This window comes from Quercus suber, unplaced genomic scaffold (genome assembly GCF_002906115.3).
Source record: "Quercus suber isolate HL8 unplaced genomic scaffold, Cork oak 2.0 scaffold_68, whole genome shotgun sequence".
NCBI classification, from domain to species: Eukaryota; Viridiplantae; Streptophyta; class Magnoliopsida; order Fagales; family Fagaceae; genus Quercus; species Quercus suber.
In genome coordinates, this window is record NW_027069533.1 from 491,352 (window position 1) to 512,141 (window position 20,790).

General features: G+C 34.6%; 2 protein-coding genes across 2 annotated transcripts; one reads left to right on the plus strand and one right to left on the minus strand.

Annotated features, from left to right (window-relative positions):
* Window positions 1-10,701: 10,701 nt before the first annotated feature.
* Window positions 10,702-15,383, minus strand: LOC112027098 (transcription factor PIF5). Its single transcript, XM_024059771.2, has 9 exons — window positions 15,140-15,383; window positions 14,352-14,516; window positions 13,382-14,252; window positions 13,207-13,305; window positions 13,058-13,123; window positions 12,114-12,179; window positions 11,743-12,042; window positions 11,504-11,633; window positions 10,702-11,126 (listed from the first exon to the last, which is right to left on the minus strand). Exons 2-9 carry the CDS (start codon window positions 14,426-14,428, stop codon window positions 11,122-11,124), a joined length of 1,614 nt encoding a protein of 537 aa, XP_023915539.1. The 5' UTR covers window positions 14,429-14,516; window positions 15,140-15,383; the 3' UTR covers window positions 10,702-11,121.
* A 3,822-nt stretch (window positions 15,384-19,205) lies between these two features.
* On the plus strand, window positions 19,206-19,652 carry LOC136067346 (secreted RxLR effector protein 78-like). The gene has a single exon (XM_065773069.1). The coding sequence runs from the start codon at window positions 19,206-19,208 to the stop codon at window positions 19,650-19,652; it is 447 nt and encodes a 148-aa protein (XP_065629141.1).
* Window positions 19,653-20,790: the final 1,138 nt, after the last annotated feature.

Genomic DNA, 20,790 nt, shown 5'->3' on the forward strand with positions numbered 1-20,790 from the left:
TCTTCATCATTGGCTTTTAGCTCATACGGGCTCTTCAACGCATGTTGGCAAGCCTCCCAATATTCCTCTTCTTCTATATTGCAACTAAGAAGTGTAGTCATAGCATCGGGGTCCATGTAATCAACCTAATTATTAGGGACCTAAGTTGCATCTTCCTTCTTCAATTCTGGAATGTCGTTGCTGTTGGAAAATTTGGTTTTGTATCTCATACAAAACACACAGCGGAAGCAACAAACATGGATCTACTTCATTCATGAAAGATAACATGTAACCTTGAATTATAAAACAAATAATAGAAAGTGTACCTTGGTGCAGTGAAATTCAAAACAAAAGATTGGAAGTACTTGGGAAAACTTTAAATCTTCACTCCAATTCCACTCAATGCCTGAGAAGTGTGGTCTCTCAATCAGTTTCTAAGGAGAGAATAAAAGAGTGTCCAACACTCACATACAAACTATTTCATTTCTTATAAGATCTTAATGATTAATCTTAATAAATTTCTGTATCTTTCTCTCCTTATATATATAACTGATTATCTAATTGGGCTAACCTTTTGGGCCATTCCAATTGGCCTCTAGTATGTGGTGAAATGGGACCAAAAGAGAACAAATAAGACTCTAACTCCAATGGGTCTTGAGCTTTTCTGTCAAGTATTGACAAGTCCAAAGTTACCATTAATTATATTCAATACTATCATAAGATTATAATTGCACTCTAGGCCTTATTAATAAATTATATCCCAAGACTTTATTATATATACAATCCATTCATTAAAATAGTTGTAGTAATACAAAGTTATGAATGTAGACTGCCACTTTAAAGATTACTACATCTTAATCATTGAGTACCCGGTTTAATCTTTTATGTTATTCATCATATATTTATGAAATCCAATTTCATAAATATATATTTTAGTAACTTCTTACTAAAGTGGTTGTGCCCAATACTCTGAATAACCAAACTCATTAAACTTATCTCAAATGAATATTTTATATCTCCGTTAAGAAATTATGAATTCCATCTTAAGAATATATGTTCCATCAACACTAAATGTAGCTGCCCAACATACTGAGGTTTTGATCGTAACTTATAGATCTCACTCCTGATATAACAAAGCAACCTACGTCTCATGATCAGGTCCATTATTCTCTCAGGATTTAGAGTTAATGTAAGTAAAAGTCGTGAGATTTATTATTCATTTGACAGTGATTACGAGAATAATAAATCTTATAGTGGTCCAATTCAATATGTCTTAACTCTTAAAACATATCAACATATCAACTAGAAGTCTTTACTTCCATGATCAAGACAAATCATCTTAGTTGATATGTAATAGTCTTCACAGATGAAATGCCCAATTTCATCACCAACTACGAACTAAAATTCTGAGTTTACAAAGAACTTGTGATTTATATCTTCTGTGACTTTTCACATAAATTACATACTATGCATCTCATGGACTAAGATAATGTCCCATTAGTTCATTTATAGATAATCTCATATAATTAAACAATTTAATTATTTATGTCATGCCAATAAATTAGATTTTAGGGCATAAACCCCAACAATTGCTGTAATCAAGTAGTATTTCGAACCTTGGCATCATTGTCCTTGTCACAGGATCAAATCTTGGTTCAAGGAACCCCCAATAGCATTGAGTTTCCCTAGCTTTGACAAACTTCCCATTTAATGTAGAAGTATAGGGCTTTAGGGGTTCCAAGGGACAAGGAAGTCCTTCTGGTTTAGCTTTGCCTCGGCCCATCTTTCTTACTTCCATCTCTAACAAGTCATCATTTGTGGGCTTATAGCCTAGCCCAAAAGGTGGTGTGGCAGTAGGAATCATTGAGACCTGAATAGTAAGCTTCTTCACAGTTCTCTCCAAGTTCATCCTCAGAAGGTAATTCATTCTTCTCATCATTGCTACCACATTGTTGTTGTTGTAAGCAAAGTCCATTGAGATCTTCTTCACTTCTTCTTCTCTCCTTTCAAAGCTAGGCTTCTCAATCTCAAAGCCATCCAAAGTCAATGGGTCTTTCTCAAAATCAATACCAAAAATGGGCTTAGGCACAGTCAAAGTATCACCATATATGGTCATAATAGCTCCTTCATGTGGAAACCGAACCTTTTGGTATAGGGAGGAAGGTACGGCCTCTGTGGCATGGATCCATGGTCACCCCAGGAGCATATTGGAGCATGAGGCTATGTTAAGGACTTGAAACTCCACCTTTTTTACCATCGGTCCTATAGTGAGTTCTAATGTTATGGCTCCCATGACCTCTCTTCTGTTGTTGTTGTATGCCCTCACATGCTGATCAGTAGGCACAAAATCTTCAATGCTTAGACTCGAGCACCTTGTAGTCTTTAAAGGACACACATTCAAAGCACTTCCATCATCTATTAGGATCATCGGTATCCTCTTCCCCTTAGCATCTACAGTGATGTGCAATGAGCCATTGTGATGCTTCCCCTTCTTGGTCAGATCTTTGTTCGAATAGGAAATAGTGAGTTCCCTATTTATGGACCCAATCAGAGCATTCAGCTCTTGGGAAGTTGTGGTTGTAAGGACTTAAATTTAGTTGAGAAGGTCTTCCAAGTTTTGACGGTGTTTATATAAGGCCATAAATAAACCCTACAAGGATATGTTGGCTTGTGTCTTCTGTAGTTACTTAAGGACCTCATCTTCTTCGGCAGGTGTTTGTTGGGTGGATCTATTCAAGGCTTCCACTGGGTTATCTATCTCAAAATGTAGGGGTTGGAAGTGTCTCTCACTCCTCCCCCCCTCCCCCTCCCCCTCCCCCTCCTTTGTGATGTGGGCAATTTTGTTGGCATTAGGGTCAGTATCTTGGGGTTTGAAGTGTCTCCCCCCATTTAAGGATGTTTGGTTATTGAATTAGGGTTCAAAGTGTCTCCCCCCGTTTGTGGGTGTTTGGTTATTTGATTGAGGTTTGAAGTGTCTCCCCCCATTTGTGGGTGTTGGATAGCTTGATTGGGGTTTGAAGTATCTCCCCCCATTTGTGGATGTTGAGTAATTTTTAGGTTCTAGTACTTCTTCATTCCATATATCATATCCTATGGTGGTAGCAGATGTCCTATCCATCAATTCTTCTCATGTCATCATAAAACATTCGGGTAAGTGTGAGAGATCGGGAAAATTAGGCCTCTCAAAAAAGAGAGAGATTTTTGTGTGCTTTTTAGGGCAACTCTCTTTTTGGGTAAGTGGTGTCGAGCCACTTATTTTTTATAAAAAAAATAAGAAAAACTAAATATAAATACATGACTAAATTGTTTCCTTTCATTGATTGAATAAAAAATACATGTTTGAGAAACTGAAAATTACATGGCTTTGGGTCTTAGTTACAAACTACCAAATAATTACATGGTTTTTTGTCCTAGTTACAATCTACCCAAAATAAAAATAAAGACAAGGCTTAGATCTACTTATCCAAAGACCTAAATTCAGAGGCTAAGTTACGGAATGGGAAGGTGTTAGGCACCTATTCCGCCTAGACAGAGTCTGGTCTTCTAAACTCTTGTGACCAATGTACCCCTTTTATGCATGCTATGAATGAATATGTTGTACATGTGAATAAAACTAAATCACACAAATTTATTTATGAATGCATCCTTTTTTTGTTTTTAAAAAAATTCAGATCTGTTGTTGTGAATAAAAAATTAAATTTTGGTTTATAAAAAAAATCAAATATGTTTTTGTTGTGTAAGAAAAATGTGGTTTCTAGGGAGAAAATTCAGATCTGTTTTTAAGAACTTAAAAAAATATGATTTTGGTTTACAAAAGATCATATTTGTTTTTATATGTTCGAAGAAAATATGAAAAAGATTGCTTGAGAAGAGTATTTCATTCATGGAATAAATTTATGCTACATATATTGAATAAAACAAACACAACAAACGCAACCATTTGTGATCTTTTTCTTTATTTCAAAATCTGCTATGTTAAAAAAAAAAATTAGATATGTATCTAAGGAAGATACAAATTAGTTTTTGATTTAAGAAAAATTCAAATCTACATCTAATGAAGATGTAGATCTGTTTTTTATTTGAAGAAAAATTCAGATCTACGCCTAATGAAGATGTAGATCCATTTTTATTTTAAGAAAAAAAATTCAGATCTACATTTAATGAAGATGTAGATCTGTTTTTATTTTAAGAAAAATTCAGATCTACATCTAATGAAGATGTAGATCCATTTTTGATTTAAGAAAAAAATCAAATATGCAAAAAGATAGAAATCAATTTTTGATTTAAGAAAAATTCAGATCTGCACCTAAGGAAGATGCAAATCCTTTTTTATTGGAAGAAAAATTCAGATCTACATCTAATGAAGATGCGACCCATTTTCATTTGAAGAAAAATTCAAATCTGCATCTAATGAAGATGCAAATCCGTTCTTATTTTGAGAAAAAGAATTGATAACATGATGATTTTTGAAACTAAGAAAGAGATCATAACAAAATAAAACAAAATAAAAATAAACATGCATCATCACAACAAGAGAAGCATAAGAAAAAGGGTTAAGAAAAAACCTCTTACACAGATTTTAAATTTATGCAATTATCTTTGAAACCTAAAACCCTAGCTTAAGAGAATATCAGAGAGGGAGATCAAAAATTTGAGAGTATCCAAAGGTGTCTCTCCTTGAACGTAAAAGAATGTCAAGAGGGCCCTGAATGTTGGGAGGCATCTCCTATTTATAGAGGTGTTAGTTTATTAGAAAATAAGCTAGGTTTGCTTAAAAATTAAGTCCAATCAGCTTAAAAAATAAGCAAAAAAACATATGGGGGAAAATCCTAAAAAAAGGAGATTTGGATAAGAGTAAGCTGATTTTTCAAATTAGAACCAGTTTCAGTATTTGATCATATCTCTTTACTCAAAATTCTGATTAAGCTGAAATTTTGACAGCTGAAGGAAAATTCAATTATCTACAACCTTTCTAGAAATATCCTAGTCCTAATTTTGAGTTCTACTAGGCCAAAAGTGTCTTGGAACGTGAATCTGAAATCTGTTACTTGATTAGCACGTTTTTGAAGTGTTTTCCAACCCTAAGACTGTATTTGGACGAATTTCAGAGTTATTCTCATGATAAACCTCATTCCAAAGTGATAATTATGACTTTTAAAATAATTCTTTTGAATATAATTATCCCAAAAGCCTCTAATTATCCATAGTCTTTAAATATTATCAACTTATTTGTTTTAATCTCATGCAACAAATCTCACTTTAAGAAAAATACTCCACCAATCACATAAATTCATTTAATTAGTTTTAATCATTAACCAATCAAAATTAATTTCAATTAATCACACGTAATCGGCTTCACCCCATACAATGCATGTAAACCGTGGAAACTTGATCTCGTGATATCTTTCAATTCGAACATACCGTCGCGACCATTAGAATCTCAAGATCATTGTTATGATATGTAATGAATGAATTAATGCATGTAATGCAATCATGATTTCTTGTGGTACATGGATGGTCACTCTAGTCGTCTTCCTTGATTAAATCATGGGTGCAAAATCGAGTGTCTACAGTAGGTCATAGATCAGGTCAGATGGGTTTTCCTTACTTTCCTCTTCGATCATTAGGCAATTAATCCTTGGTCCTTTCCCAAAATTGTGTTTGGGCAAGGGATTATTAGTGATGCTAGGCCTTGTAGACGGCATAATCACCTTGTTGTCTATTAGGTCCTGAATTGCATGACGAAGTCCAAAACAATTGTCACTATCATGGCCAAGGCCTTGGTGGTAAGCATATCTCTTATTCACATCAAACTTTGAGGGCAAGGGGTTTGGAATTGGTCTTGGTGCTAAAGGTTTCAGTAACCCTTTTTCTTTTAGCTTGTCAAACACTTGACTTATAGGCATATACAACTTATGAAACTCCCTCCTAGGTCTGGGTCCTTGTGATACTTGCACAGGTGCAATAGGTGCAATTAGTTGATAAGGATCATTTTTATGGATATTAGAAATTTCTACAGCCTTAGAATTAGATCCTACATTCTTTTTAAACCTCGGTGGGTCATCATTCTTTATAGTGCCATTATTTATTGCATCCTCAACTTGGGTTGTAGCAACAATTAAAGTTTTAAAATTAGGAAAGTATTGTGCAAACAAGTACTTATGGTATACAGGTAATAAATTCTTTACAACCATAGCTAACTGTTCTTCTTTACTTGGCCTATTCATCATCTATACTGCCTTGGCTCTCCACTTGGTAATGAAAGTAGAGAAGGATTCTTTTGGCTCTTGCTTGGTGGTCTCAAGATCTCTCTTTGTTATATCCACCTCTATATTGTACTTATATTACTTGTGAAACTCTCAACAGATGTCCTCGCAACTTCTTACTCTAGCATCATCCAAGTTAAGGAACCACCAAAAAGCAGCTCCAATAAACATTTGAGCAAGTAATTCTTCAGTCACACCTAGGGGTTGCATAGCCCTTATATACATCTTCAGATGGGACTTTGGGCAACCGGTTCCATCAAACTTGCCCAAGGTCAACATCTTGAACTTGGGAGGTAGTCTCACATCGGGGAAAAGTGAGAAGGAATCATAGTCCATGAGGTCTTCCATCTTATGAGCTTTTCTAATCATCTCCTCCATTTTGTTCATTCTTTTTTTGATCTTCTTCTCAATTTGCATGGTTGGTAGATCATGGTCATCCTTGTTCTCCTCTTGGTTACTCTTTAGATTTTGAAACTGTTGCACTGTACGGTTCATATCCTCTCTTAGCTAGACTTGACTAGCTACCATGGTGTTGAGTAGCTCTTAAGTGCTCATGGGTTCCTTGGTGTTTGGGTGTTCTCCCTCTTCTACCATAGTGTTGGGAGCTTCAGACTTCTTGTGGCTTGAACTGTCTTGTAGGTTGAAGATGAGGTTGTGATGTTGCAGCAGTAGAGTTTCTTCTATGCTCACGAGCTTCAGTACCATGATGGGAGTGATGGGCTTGGAATTGGAGCTACTAGCTTAAGTGTCAGCCTTAGGTTCTCTTTGCAGCCTTCCTTCAGATCTTGACCAAATTCTCCCCTAATGATAGGCTTGGTCAGGTTAATCAAAGCTAAGTCCCCATCCACATCAACCAATCAACCAAACAAACACACACAACATGCAATGCAATTTTAATAGGGACTGAGCTAAGGGTAGGTTTTAAGTCATTACGTTGCAGGGTGGGTTTGTTGTTTCATTGTTTCCCATAACTAGGATATTACACCTCCCAACTTATAATGTAATGAACATTACGTTGGTCCAAACGACATGGTTTGTCCTTTACAGTCAACAAGAAATGATCCAGTGACTTTAGGCTATAAATTGGTGAGTATTGGGTACCCGAATCTAATAAAGACCGGCGATCCATGGTTACTACCACCACATGTTTTTGAAAAGGGTACATACATATTTGTTTTGATGGCACACACTATGACAGTTAAGGAAAGCTTTTAACAAACAATACACACAACAAAATATTTTACAACAAAGTATTATGCAACATCTCAACAAACATAAATAAACAAACAAACAACAATATCATGCAAAACTAGGGCACATATTTGGTCACTTAAGACTAATATGAAACTTAGCCCTCGACATCCCCAGCGAAGTCACCATTGTGAGAGACCGCCAAACTTGGGTGCCTTTCAAAAAAGGAGAAAGATTTTTAGAGTGCTTTTTAGGGCACCTCCTTTTTTGGGTAAATGGTATGAAGTCGTCACTTATTTTTTTATACAAAAAATAAGAAAAACTAAATAAAAATACATGACTAAATTGTTCCTTTTCATTGATTGAGTAAAAAGAATACATATTTGAAAAATTGAAAATTACATGGCTTTGGGTCCTAATTACAAACTACCAAAATACATGGCTTTTTGTCCTAGTTACAATCTACCCAAAATAAATAAAGAACAAAGATAAAGCCTAGGCCTACCTATCCAAATACTCTAAATTTGAAGGCTAGGTTACGGAATAGAAAGGTGTTAGTCACCCATTCCGCCCAAACAGAGTCTAGTCTTTGAGAATCTTGTGACCAATGTACCTCTTTTATGCATGCTATGAATGACATATTGTACATATGAACAAAACTAAATGACACAAGTTTATTTATGAATGCATCCTCTTCTTTGTTAAAAAAATTCAGATCTGTATTGTGAGTAAAAAATTAAATTTGGTTTAGAAAAATCAGATTGTTTCTGTTGTGTAAAAAATGTTTTTTGGAGAGAAAATTCAGATCTGTTTTTTTATTTAATTAAAACAAAGTCTTTTAATATGAAAAAAAATATCAAATTTGTTTTTGAGAACTTAAAAAAAATGGTTTTTGATTTGTAAAAGATCATATCTGTTTTGTGATTATAAAAAAAAAAAAAAAAAAAAAATAGATTTGTGTATTTTTTTAAAAAAAAATTAGATCTATTTTTTTGTGTAAAAAAAATGAAAAAAGATTTTTTGAGAAGAGGATTTCATTCATGAAATAAATTTATGCTATGTGTACTAAATAAAACAAACACAACTAACACAACCATTTATGATCCTTTTTTATTTCAAAATCTGCTAAAAAAATCAGATCTACATCTAATGAAAACGTTGATCAATGTTTAATTTCAAAAAAATGCAGATTTACATCTAATGAAAATGTAGATTTACATCTAATGAAAATGCAGATCCATTTTTAATTTAAGAAAAATTCAAATCTGCATCTAAGGAAAATGCAGATCCGTTTTTTATTTAAGAAAAATTCAGATCTGCATCTAATGAAGAGCCAAATTCATTTTTTATTTAAGAAAAATTCAGATCTGCATCTAAGGAAGATGCAGATCTATTTTTAGTTGAAAAAAGAATTCACAACATGCAGATTTTGAAACTAAGCAAGAGATCATAACAATAATAAAAAGAATCAAGAACATGTTTCAATAAGATAAGTTAACAATTCATGATATGAAATATTTGACATAACTACACTAAAATAAATAAACATGCATCACCACAACAAGAGCAATATAAGAAAAATGGTTAATAAGAAACAACCTCTTGCATGGAGCACTCTTCTTCTTGAGAGGATATTTTAGGGTTTAAAGATATTTATGCAATTGTCTTTAAAACCTAAAAACCCTAGCTTGAAAGAATATCAGAATGGGGATCAGAATATGAGAAATTTGAGAGTGTGAGAAACTGTCTCCCCTAGAGAGTAAAAAAGTGTCCCCCCAGAGTGTAAAAGAGTGTCTTGAATTTTGAGATCCAGTCTCTATTTATAAAGGCTAGAAGTCTCTAAAAAATAGCTCAAACAATTAGAATACGAATCCAGACGCGTTCTTCTGCGAATAAGTCGAAAATGATATGCATTATCGTCACCCAAAGAGAGTTGGGCCTTAGCTAGGGTGCCATTCGGCACTTCGGCACTTTGAGAGTGCCAAATGGTTCTCTTGGGTGCTAATCGCACTTTCGTGTTCAGGTGCATTTTGGATTCCTTTTTTAGGTCTTCTTGAGCAAGCCTTGCACTTAGACGTGTTTTCAATTCGTATTCTTATATTTTTATCTCTTTTCTGGATAATTCATGTCTTTTCAGCAAAAATTGTCTTGTAGATAAGTACTCTAGAATAAATCTTGATAAAGTTTTGATTATCCACAATTTTATTATTATCCAATTATCCCCTTTATTCTTGTACAAGCAATCCTATTTTAAACACTATCAACCAATCACAAAATTATTTAATTAATTTTAATTGATTAACCAATCAGAATTCATTTAAATTAATCATGCATGGTCAACTCTACTTAAACACAATGCATGCTGATCGTGCAAACTTGATCATGTGATATCTTTCGATCCGATGGTCCGATTTGGAAACCGAACATACCATCGTGATCGTTAGAATCTCAAGATCATTTTTATGATATGTAATGAATGAATTAATCCATGTGATGCAATCATGATTTTTGGGTATATGGATGGTCATTCTAGTCATCTTCCTTGATTAAATCATGGGTGCAAAATTGAGTGTCCACAACCAGATGAAGGATCAGTAACGATTGCATCAATGTAATTGTCTAAATACCCTTGTACTTCCACCGAAATGTCCCTCTTCCAAAGTAATGCTATTCCACCACTTCTACCCAAGCTTGGAACAATTAACCCATTAGCAAAGCCTACTTTCTCCTTTTCATTTTCCATAGCTTTCTTCTTTAGTTTTGTCTCCAATAGGAAGACAATTTTAGGATCCCACCGTTGCACAAATTCGCCAACACTTTAACTGACTAGGGTTCCTAAGCCCCCGGCAGTTCTACCCAAAGGCTATCATTGTTCTCGGTGGTGCTGCACTGCAACCACCGCCATTTCATCAAAGAACAAAGCACTCTCATCATCACTTCTATCACAAACTCTTTTTTGACTCCTCCCTTCTATTAAAATAATATTTTCTACATTATCAGGTTTTTTTTTTTACCTATCTAGGGGATAGGGCATCAGTCGAGCATTCACAGTTGTTTTTTTTTTTTTTTTCATGGATAAAAATTATAATTTCCAAATACGAAAGACATGCATATGTGCTCTTATAGGTCACCTAGAATGACAACGTATTAACATTGCATGCAATAAATTTAATTAATGGAGAAAAAAAAACAAATGAAGGTTTTGGCAAAACCCTTCTATTCAGCGGAACATAAAAAGTGAATAAGAGGATTTGTATTCCCTTACTAAAAAAAGTAAGAAAAATGCTGCTAGTTGTGCATATTTCAAAACAGCAACTATCTTCTATTTGACACAGTTGAAAGAATTCCAAGCAGAAGGCAACAAAAAATAGGACTGTACAAAAACCAGTGCATCTGCTCTGCACGTAAAAGTTAGACATCAAGTTCAATGGCTGATTGATACATATCAACTCTTCTAATAGTTTATCATCGACATATGCAACTACGAAGTGACTCTTCATCTATCTCTTTGATTGGGCAGGCCAAGTCGCATGAGTGCCATGCGAGCTATAATTGTTTCAAATATCCACCAGGAAGAGTGACCCCTTTTTCTTTTTTTGCTGAATTGAGTGATCCCTTTTCTCCATCCAACAACATTGGTCGGGTTAATTTTAGTGGTGGGGGACCATATAAAATATGCGTCTGATTAACCTGTTTACGTCAGAAAAGCATCGCTGTTACACTTATGGCATCAGGGAATTAACAAAAAAACAAGAGTCTAAGAAAAATTCCATTATAAGACTTCTCAAAAAAAAATTCCATTATAAGAAATTTGACCCTCTTATTTAAAATACATTGAGGGTTGGTACCATATATATGGACCACAAACTCCTATAATTGGGGTTGTGGAAACCTTGTGAGTTGTGGCAATTCGCTATTCAACCCTATGGACATTAAGGTAAGGTAGCTAATATAAATTCTCATTTTGGAAAGCTCAGTTAAATCACCAAGAATAGTTCTTTCATTTGACATGCATTTCCTCATAACAATGTCAAAACTGATTTAAGAAAAAGACAGAATTGGCTTACCATCATTCATGCCACTTGCAAAATCATTAATTGCAGCTCCTCCATTTAAGTGTCCACTGCTAGTCCCAGGCGGTACTGTTGTTTGACTCTGTTGAATTGTTGGGGAACCAAATCTCAACATATGCAAGGGCTGCACTACAAATAATATGATAGTAATTAGAGCACATAGGAGCCAAATGGTTTTCACATGTATGGAGAAACTAAAACAACAAAATTCATAATAGGTAAGAACAATGAACCTGAGACGCGGTTTGCATGTAATGGAATCCCATATAACGTGCATATTTCTCAGAAAAAGAAGGATTATGCATCTGATTTTGATAATTAACATTATTCAAAACTGGAGTTTGACACATTAGAGCATGGTTTGTCGATGGAGCCATGGACATGGATTGATCAACTGGCGGGACCCTTTGTAAATGCATTGGATTGTGACTAGAAGGCAAAGGAGGAGGACCAATTCCCATACCCATTAGAGAGATATAGCGCTGGACACCTGGAAACATCATTGGAGCCATCCCGCTTCCCATCCACATTACCTAAAACATGAAGTCAGTGGCTTGAGTAACAAGAACAGTTTTGCTTTTATGAGATTTTTTTTATATAATACCTGAAGTTGTAACTGAAGTGACCTCAAGTATTCAATTGCCTCATCTAGCATTGATGCTTTATCAGTCTGCAAATGCGGACAAATTTGGTTATAAAAACAATTTAATTAGGATTTCTTGAAAATCAGAAGAAACTTTAGTAAATTATATAAATTTTCTGACCTGGGTTTTTTATTTATGCTTTATTGTGGAACCAAAGACTGAATTAAAGCTTTATGCCAAGAGTCAATGAATGGCTGAAAGAATCTTTGTTTAGAGTAATATTTTCTCAAAGATACCGGGTCATGATGACAGTACAACCCTTTTTTTGTTGATAATTCAATAGTTGGGGGTAGGGAGATTTGAACCTTAAATGTCTCCATGGGAAATACCAATTGAGCTACAAGGCTCTTGGAAACATTTAGTACAGCCTCAAGTGAAGATATTTCTTCATTTTCATTATCAGAACAGTGGATTTTATCTTCTCTTGTTCTAAATTTACACTTCAAGAATCAGCCTCCTGAACACCCCCCCCCCCCCTTGGCCCCAAAAACACAAAAAAAAAAAAAAAAAGGCAGGTTAGATTGCTTATCAATCACCTTGCCTAAACCTCACGAAAAAGCAGGACCTTTGTACACTGGGCGACCTTTTTGTTCTCAATAAACGCTATCTTCCAATGCACCAACAGTCTCAAAATCTATTTCTTTTTAATATCCTGCCACTTCACAACATTCTCAACATAGTACACACTCATCTTAAAAAGTTTATTTGACCGTGGTAACATTTATGAGAGAGCAAGGGGAAATAGTCATTAACTATTTTGCCAAAAAGGAAAAGAAAGTAGAGCATAGATTGATGAATCTCTATCAAGGAAATTCAACAGTTGTTCACATTTAGTGGCAGGCAACCATTATGTATTTCCCTTGAGACAATAACAAATGAACAAAAGAGAGCAAGAAAAGCAGACCTCGTTACAGTGTGGTATGAGCTCTTGCAATGCCTTCATTTTCTCATTGATCCGATCTCTCCGTCTCTGTATCAGTGGATGAGTAGGGTAATAGTTACAATGTACAAACTCCAATAATTTCACAAGCTAGGAAATTCCCAAAGTCTTACCCTTTCTGAAAGGTTATGAACTTCAGCAGAGCGGCTTCTGCGGGAAGATGCTGATCGTTGCGCTGGCTTGTTTCCAGCCGCTGATTCAAGTTCAGCGGCCTAAAATATATTCAGACTTATGCTCAGAAAAAAATTAAAATTAAATGATGTCGAAAGCAAGAGAGAGAATTGTCACCTCACTTTGGCACTCTAATTCCTCAGCATCCCTGACCTTTCTCTTCATGCTATTGACACCAGTAGATTGTGTGCATCTTCTTCCAAAACTACTACCTGAGCCACCAGACGAAGAAGCAACAGTAGGCTCGAGTGTGTCCATTTTTCGTCTTTCACTCTGAGGCGTTATCTTGTGAACATCTTGTTTTACAGGTCCAGCAAATAAAGCAGAAGTCCCAACACCATTGCTAAAATCAGGGTCATTTGGTACTTGATTGCTGCCACTGTGGCTGGATCCAATCGTCATTACTGAACACTCTCTAACCTCTCCTTGCATCAATTGACCTGATCCTTCCCCTCCGTGTTGCCCGTTTGAAGATCCTATAAAATTCGAGACTTTTCCTGGCCCTCCTAAATCATGATTTTTCTGGGCTGCTGACTCAGGAAAAGGAAATCTAGGAGGATGATGCCCCAAGTTGCCAGGGAATTCAGGTACAACAGAATTACTAATACTAATACTAGTTGGTTGATGTGAGTTTGCAATGACATGAGTAGCATCAACATCAGTATCAGAAGCACCAAACTTATTAAGAAGCTTGTCTTGTTCAATTTCTTTAGGATCAGATGGTGGCAATTCAGAAAAAAGGTTGTAACAGAACTCTTTTTCGAAGGGATCAACTTCGAGAGGATATTGTACCCACGACACAGTATCATCACCATCATCATCATTTTGAATTAAATTGCTTGAGTTCCCGTATGAGCCACTACCTCTTAACTTTGGTTTCTGAACTACTTGTCTTGAATCATTATGATTGAAACTTGGTTTTCGCGTTTGACTCTGTAAAACTACCTGACCATTTTTCCATAACAGCTCTACTATGTCATTGTCCTGCCTGTAAAAATGTTTTGAATTTCTATCACAAGATTAGAGATTGCAAAGAGCAACTTATATCAATAATAATTTTGAGTGAGACAGAGTACAGAGTACAGACCCCAAGGATTTCTTCTGATTGGTCACAGGAAGATCACTCTCAAAACTCCAACCAGCTGGAAGCCAATTATTATTCATGTTACAGTTACACTGACCAAACCCAACTTTACAGTGAAACAGGAAATTAAGATGAGAGCTTCAGTTTCACGCTTCAGACTCTTTGTCTCTGTATCAAAAACCGAGTTATTCTTTGCATCACTTTTAGGAAACCACTAATCAAACCCACTTAATAACAAAGGTAATAATTATTTTATTAATCAACTAAGGTATTAATTATTTTTTATTATTATTCAAAGCTATTGATTAATAGCAAACAACAACAACAATAATAATAATAAAATTCTGCCTTAAAGGCCAAAAAAAGTAATGGAACCCCGATTTAGCTATAACATAATAAAATATTTTAGTATTTCATAAACAGCCGCAATCTTTAGACTTTTTTTTGGGGGGGTTACTAATATTGGAAGAAAAGGAAAGCATGTTTTAAATAAAGCATAAAAATCAAAGACCATAATCACTAAAACAAGAAAGAAAGAAAATTGAAACCTTAGCGCATGACTGATAACCAGTCACAAAACATTAAATATATATATATATATAGAGAGAGAGAGAGAGAGTGAGAGAGAGAGAGAGAGAAGAAAAGACGAACTAAAGCAGAAAATAGAAAGAAGAAGTGCAAATAAAACAACACCCAGAAGTAGAAGTAGAAGTAGAAGTAAAAGTAGTGAAGCAGAAAACTAACAGAAAGAAAAGAATTCAACCCCAATTTCTTAAACAAGAAAGCCTCACCTTCCAGTCCAGACACTCTCTCTCTGAGTGTGTTAGTGATAATGAGAGAAACTGGGAAGAGACCAAAGAGAGGAGCAAGACTTTTAATTAGCACAACCAGTTACAATGACAGGGATCCCGTCATGCTCACACACAAACATACAAAAGCTCAGACAGACAGAGAGCATAGATTCGGTAGTGTCACAGTGATTTTTGGTTTGAGTACAGTAATGCACACGGACTGTCCACGTGGCACTTGATCAATGGAATTGGATGTGAATGTGGGGCCCTCTCTGGATGGATTGGATAGTCTCTCTCTCTTAATTAATTCTCGACTTTTTTCTTCTTCTCTTTTTTAGGGGAAAAATCAAAATCTACAACTTTTTTTTTTTTTTTTTTTTTTTTTTTTCACGATACGTGTTCGAGAAGCTAATATTATCAAAGGATTTTGCTACTTTACTTCAAAAATCAAGTAGTCGTAGGGAGCTAGAGAATTTTTTGCATCTTTCAATGAGTTGATGATAATCTCCTAATCACTTCCAAGAACAACAGATGGAACTCCAATTTCGAAGGCCTTCACTGCTACCAATGCTTAATAATAGTTGAACCGTAAATCCCTTGACACGTGATTATGCCTTTTGAGGAATAAAGAAAAGTAATAATGGTTAAATTAGAGAGTGGGCTGGTGATTTTATGACCATGCGTGTATAACCTTTCTTTTTTCTTTTTTCTTTTTTTTTAAGGTTAGGGTGACCATGCATGTTTTTTTTTTTTTTTAATAGATGTGATAGAATTTTTACTTTAAGATATCAATTGATTTTTGGTGTATGTATAATTTAAACTATAAATCTCTTATTCGACGATAAGAAACTTTATCAATTAGACTAATTGGAACTCACCATACAAAGATATTAAGGGTCCGTTTGGATACAACTTATTTTGTTGAAAATTAAAAATTAAAAATACTGTAGCAAAATAATTTTTAAATGTGTGAACAGTATCGTGAGATCTATTTTTAATGAAAAAAGTTACCGAAAAGTGGAGTTTGTGAGTCTGGTGAACAGTGCACAGGACCCACTGATATGGCTGAAAATGAGTTGAAAAGTCAAATAGTGCGGCTACTGTTTATGAACAGTAGCCGCACAGGGATTACAACTCCTGAAATGCGTTTTAAAAAAAATAAATAAATAAACAGAAGGTGTAAAACGCGCAAACGTGGACGCAATTTCAGTGGATACAAACACATACTAACAAAACTAAAATTACATTTGACCAGAAGAAATTTGTAATAAGAAAAAATAGACTTGGACTATAAAAACAATCTTAAGAAAAATTAATATGTCACATTTTTTAGTTTAAAAATATAATTAACAAATGCATTTATATGGGATTATTTTTTTTTTACCGTATCAATAAACTAGATGCACGCTTCAATTAGTTTAATCCCATTCATGAACTTGTATGCTTAAGAAATCTATTGGTCAAGTTGATGATTTCGTAGTAGTCTATTATTAAAAGAAGGGTCCTGCCAGTGGGTCAATCCCTAAAATAAGAGGGGGGAGAGAAGAAGAAAAAGGAAAAAGGGGCTTCAATACTGTAAATATAAACAGATCAATGATCCCCTGGTTAGGAACATTGATCAATGATATTTACAAACTCAATAAGTGTCATATATATTGTCATGGAAATTTAGAACCTAACAATCTTCCCTTTGGTAATTTCGTGACAAAACTAAAATATAGACGCAAACACAATTACATACTCATTTAGTATAGACAATCTTGAAAAGCCATAGATAAAATTAGACTTGCTATAACTAACTATACTCAACAACATAGAGAAGAATTTTGTCTTTCTTGAAGGCATGAGCAACCACATTAAGCTATCATGTGGAAAACAAAACAGGTAATGGCACAACTAACAGTTCAATAGCTTACAATAATCTTGGATTACATCGCTAGAAGATATTAAATAAATACAAAGCATATGCCAAAAAAAAAAAAATTTTGATATCAACTAAATATTTTCAATAAGCTTAATCATAATATCAGAAGTGAAGGTCATGTAAATTAAATTTTACATAAACATAAAACAAATATATTGTTACTCTCAGGGCGGCTCAACAATTTTGGGGCCTTAGGCGAAAATTTTAAGTAAATTTTTAAAAAAATTTTAAAGTCTAAACCTGCACAAATACAAATTAATTTATTCCGTGGTTAAATAAATTAGTATCACTATAGTACAAATGAGTTGATATAATATATATCAAATTATTAATTGGCGTGATAATTTATAATAATTGATAAAGTAAGAGTTTGCATTAAAAAAAAAAAGTGATAACTTATTAATTAGTGTGGGGTGTGTGGGGACAGTTTAGCTTAGGCCTTGTGATGTGTTGGGGCTTGTGGATAAGACTGCACAATGCACATAGCATTATGTAGTCCTATCCTATCTAGTTGTGTGTACTGTTATTATGCAATATTCTGCATTTTAAGATACAATGTCGCATTTTTAATGCATTTTATTGACTAATAAAAGTAGTTAATTTTTTTTTTTGTAATTAAAATATATAGATAAATATTATATATATATATATATATATAAATTTTTTTTTTTAAAGTGGGGGCTTTTTTTTATTTGGGGATTTTAGGCGATTGCATCAATTGCATCTATTGTTTAAAGCAACTTTATATCAAAACACTATATCTCTCCCCCAACAAGACAACCCCTAAATCACAAGTAACTCTATCAAAGATAACAAAGTTCACTCCCGACCCTTTCAATTGTCACTTGATCAAGGCTCGATATATGGAGTTTTAAGAATGTGACAGGCATTTGATCAACTCTTGATTGATCAAATGAAAGATTTTGACAGTCATTCAATCGACTCTCGATCGGTCAAAAATCGCAAAAATTGGTGACACGTTTTAAATTTTAAAGTTGATGCTTTGTTTCAAAACCCTATTGAAGTATACCATATAAAGCCTTATTTTGCACGACTTTCTAGCACTAGTAGAGGCATAAAATCAGAGGCATTCAGAGAGAAAATATTAGCCTCCATCTTACCAAACCTTTGAGTACAATAGAACGTATTTTCTATGGTGTTGCTGCAATATTGGTGTAATCAAATCTTCGAGGTGGTGCCTTTAAGTCAGTTAGAGATTTTGGTCCAAAAAAAAAAAAAAAAAGGCAATATGGTTACGACGTGAAAATAAATGGTAACTACCAATTGAAAAAACACACTGAGGATTTATCCTCTAACCCCAAGAAAACATAATCCATCAGTTAGAATGAAAGTTTTTTACAATAAACTTAATCTCAAATCTAATTCTACCTAATATAGTATTTATTTAAGTGACTAAACACAGCTCCAAATCCATAGATTCTAAATTTTTTTCATATCAATATATAAGTTTGGCTTCCTTTGAAAAAAGAAAAAAGAAAAAGTTTGGAATAGCCACTAATCTGTACTGATTATAATGGACTCGGACTTTTTGTGTTTGGATAACTCTAACAAGTTAGATAAAATAATTATAGACTTTTTAAAATAGGTCATTTTCTCCCTCTTTAAAAGGATCTCCTATTATATCTGTGAAATGAAAGGACCTACCCTTTCTGTCTTACCTCCTAATATCATCCAATATAATGAAAATTATGTAAAGGAAAGGAAACTATATTATTCAATATGGACAATTTAAACAAACTTGAACGATGGCATCTGAAAAACCAATTGTTAGGAAGGGGAAAAAAAATCATAAATTCTCTCATACGAAGCAATAATTTAATAACTGGTCGAACATAATTTGAAGCCAAAATAAGCTTTACCAACCATTCAATTTCTTTATATTTAGGTTTTTTTAGGTTGGTTAACTTATAAAAGTAATTGTTTTTATTTATTTATTTATAAACAAATAAAAGTTTTTTCAGCTTTGGTATGTATTTTTTCCCAATGAATAGATATTCATAAACATATTAAATTAGATTGAAACAGGTACTTCCAGATATTATCTGCCCCACTCAGAGTGCGTTTGTTCCAGGCAGATTGATTACAGATAATGTTTTGGTGGCTTATGAGACTATACATACCATGCATGTGAGGAAGAAGGGCAAGAAAGGGTCTATGGCATTGAAGCTAGACATTAGCAAGGCGTATGACCGGGTTGAATGGACATTCTTGGAAAAAATTATGGAGAAGTTGGGTTTCCCAACAAGATGGATAGAAAGAGTGATGAGTTGTGTTACTACTACATCTTTTTCTGTTTTGGTAAACGGAAAACCTCATGGCATGATACATCCGTTGAGAGGAATACGCCAAGGAGATCCATTGTCACCATACTTGTTTCTCTTATGTGCAGAAGGCTTTACTGCTCTGTTGGCTAAAGCTGAACTGGACAGGAGGATTACAGGTGTATCAATCTGTAGAGGTGCTCCCAGAGTTACTAATTTATTATTTGCAAATGATTCTTTGTTGTTTTGTCAAGCAACACCAAAGGAAGGGGAAGCGGTAGCAGAAATTCTTCAAACTTATGAATGAGCTTCAGGTCAAAGTATTAATCTGGAGAAGTCTTCAGCTTTCTTCAGTAACAATACTACTGATACTCAGAAACAACAGTTATTACAGATTTTGGGGGTCCAAGAGGTTGTGAAGTTTGAATCCTATCTAGGGTTGCCAACTTTGATTGGAAGGGCTAAATATCACACTTTTGCTTATTTGAAGGATAGAGTATGGAAAAAATTGCAAGGATGGAAAGGGATGCTGTAATCCAGAGCGGGCAAAGAAATTCTTATAAAGGCTGTAGCTCAGTCAATACCCACATATACGATGAGTGTATTTCTACTCCCTTTGAAACTGTGCGATGAACTGAATAGTTTGTGTGCTAAGTTTTGGTAGGGACAAGTAGGCAATGAAAGAAAAATACATTGGAAGAGTTGGGATAAGTTGACAATTTCGAAAAAGGAGGGAGGAATGGGATTTCGAGATCTAAGGGCGTTTAATTTAGCCATGTTGGCTAAACAAGGGTGGCAGATGATTCAAGGTAATGATTCTTTGCTACATAAGTGTTTCAAAGCACGGTATTTTCCCTGATCCTCTTTCCTTGATTCAAAGGAATCACCGGGTTGCTCTTATATTTGGAGGAGTTTGGTGGCTGCCTTGCCTATCCTAAAGGCTAGTTATTGTTGGAGGGTTGGTAATGGGAGCTCAATTAAGGTGCTTGAAGATAGGTGGATTCCGAATCATCCTACAAACAAGGTAATACATCCTAATCATGATTTATTGGGCGAGATGGCTGTTTCAAATTTAATTAACCCGGAGATAAACGTGTGGAGGAGTGATTTGATTCATTCAATATTCCATCGGGAGGATGCTGAAGCAATATGTGGAATACAGCTTAGCAGAAGATATGTGGCTGATTCTATCATTTGGAGCTATAATAACAATGGGGATTTTTCTGTTAAGTCAGCCTACAAGGTGGCAAGGAGGATACAAGGGGAAGATAGGGCCGAATCATCAACCAGTAGTGCAAGTACGAAGATATGGCAGGTGTTGTGGAATCTCAAAATTCCAAACAAAATTAAAGTTTTCGGTTGGAGGGCTTGAACTGACATACTGCCTACAAGAGCCAATTTGGTGCGAAGAAAGGTAATAATTGATGATAAATGTCCAATCTGCT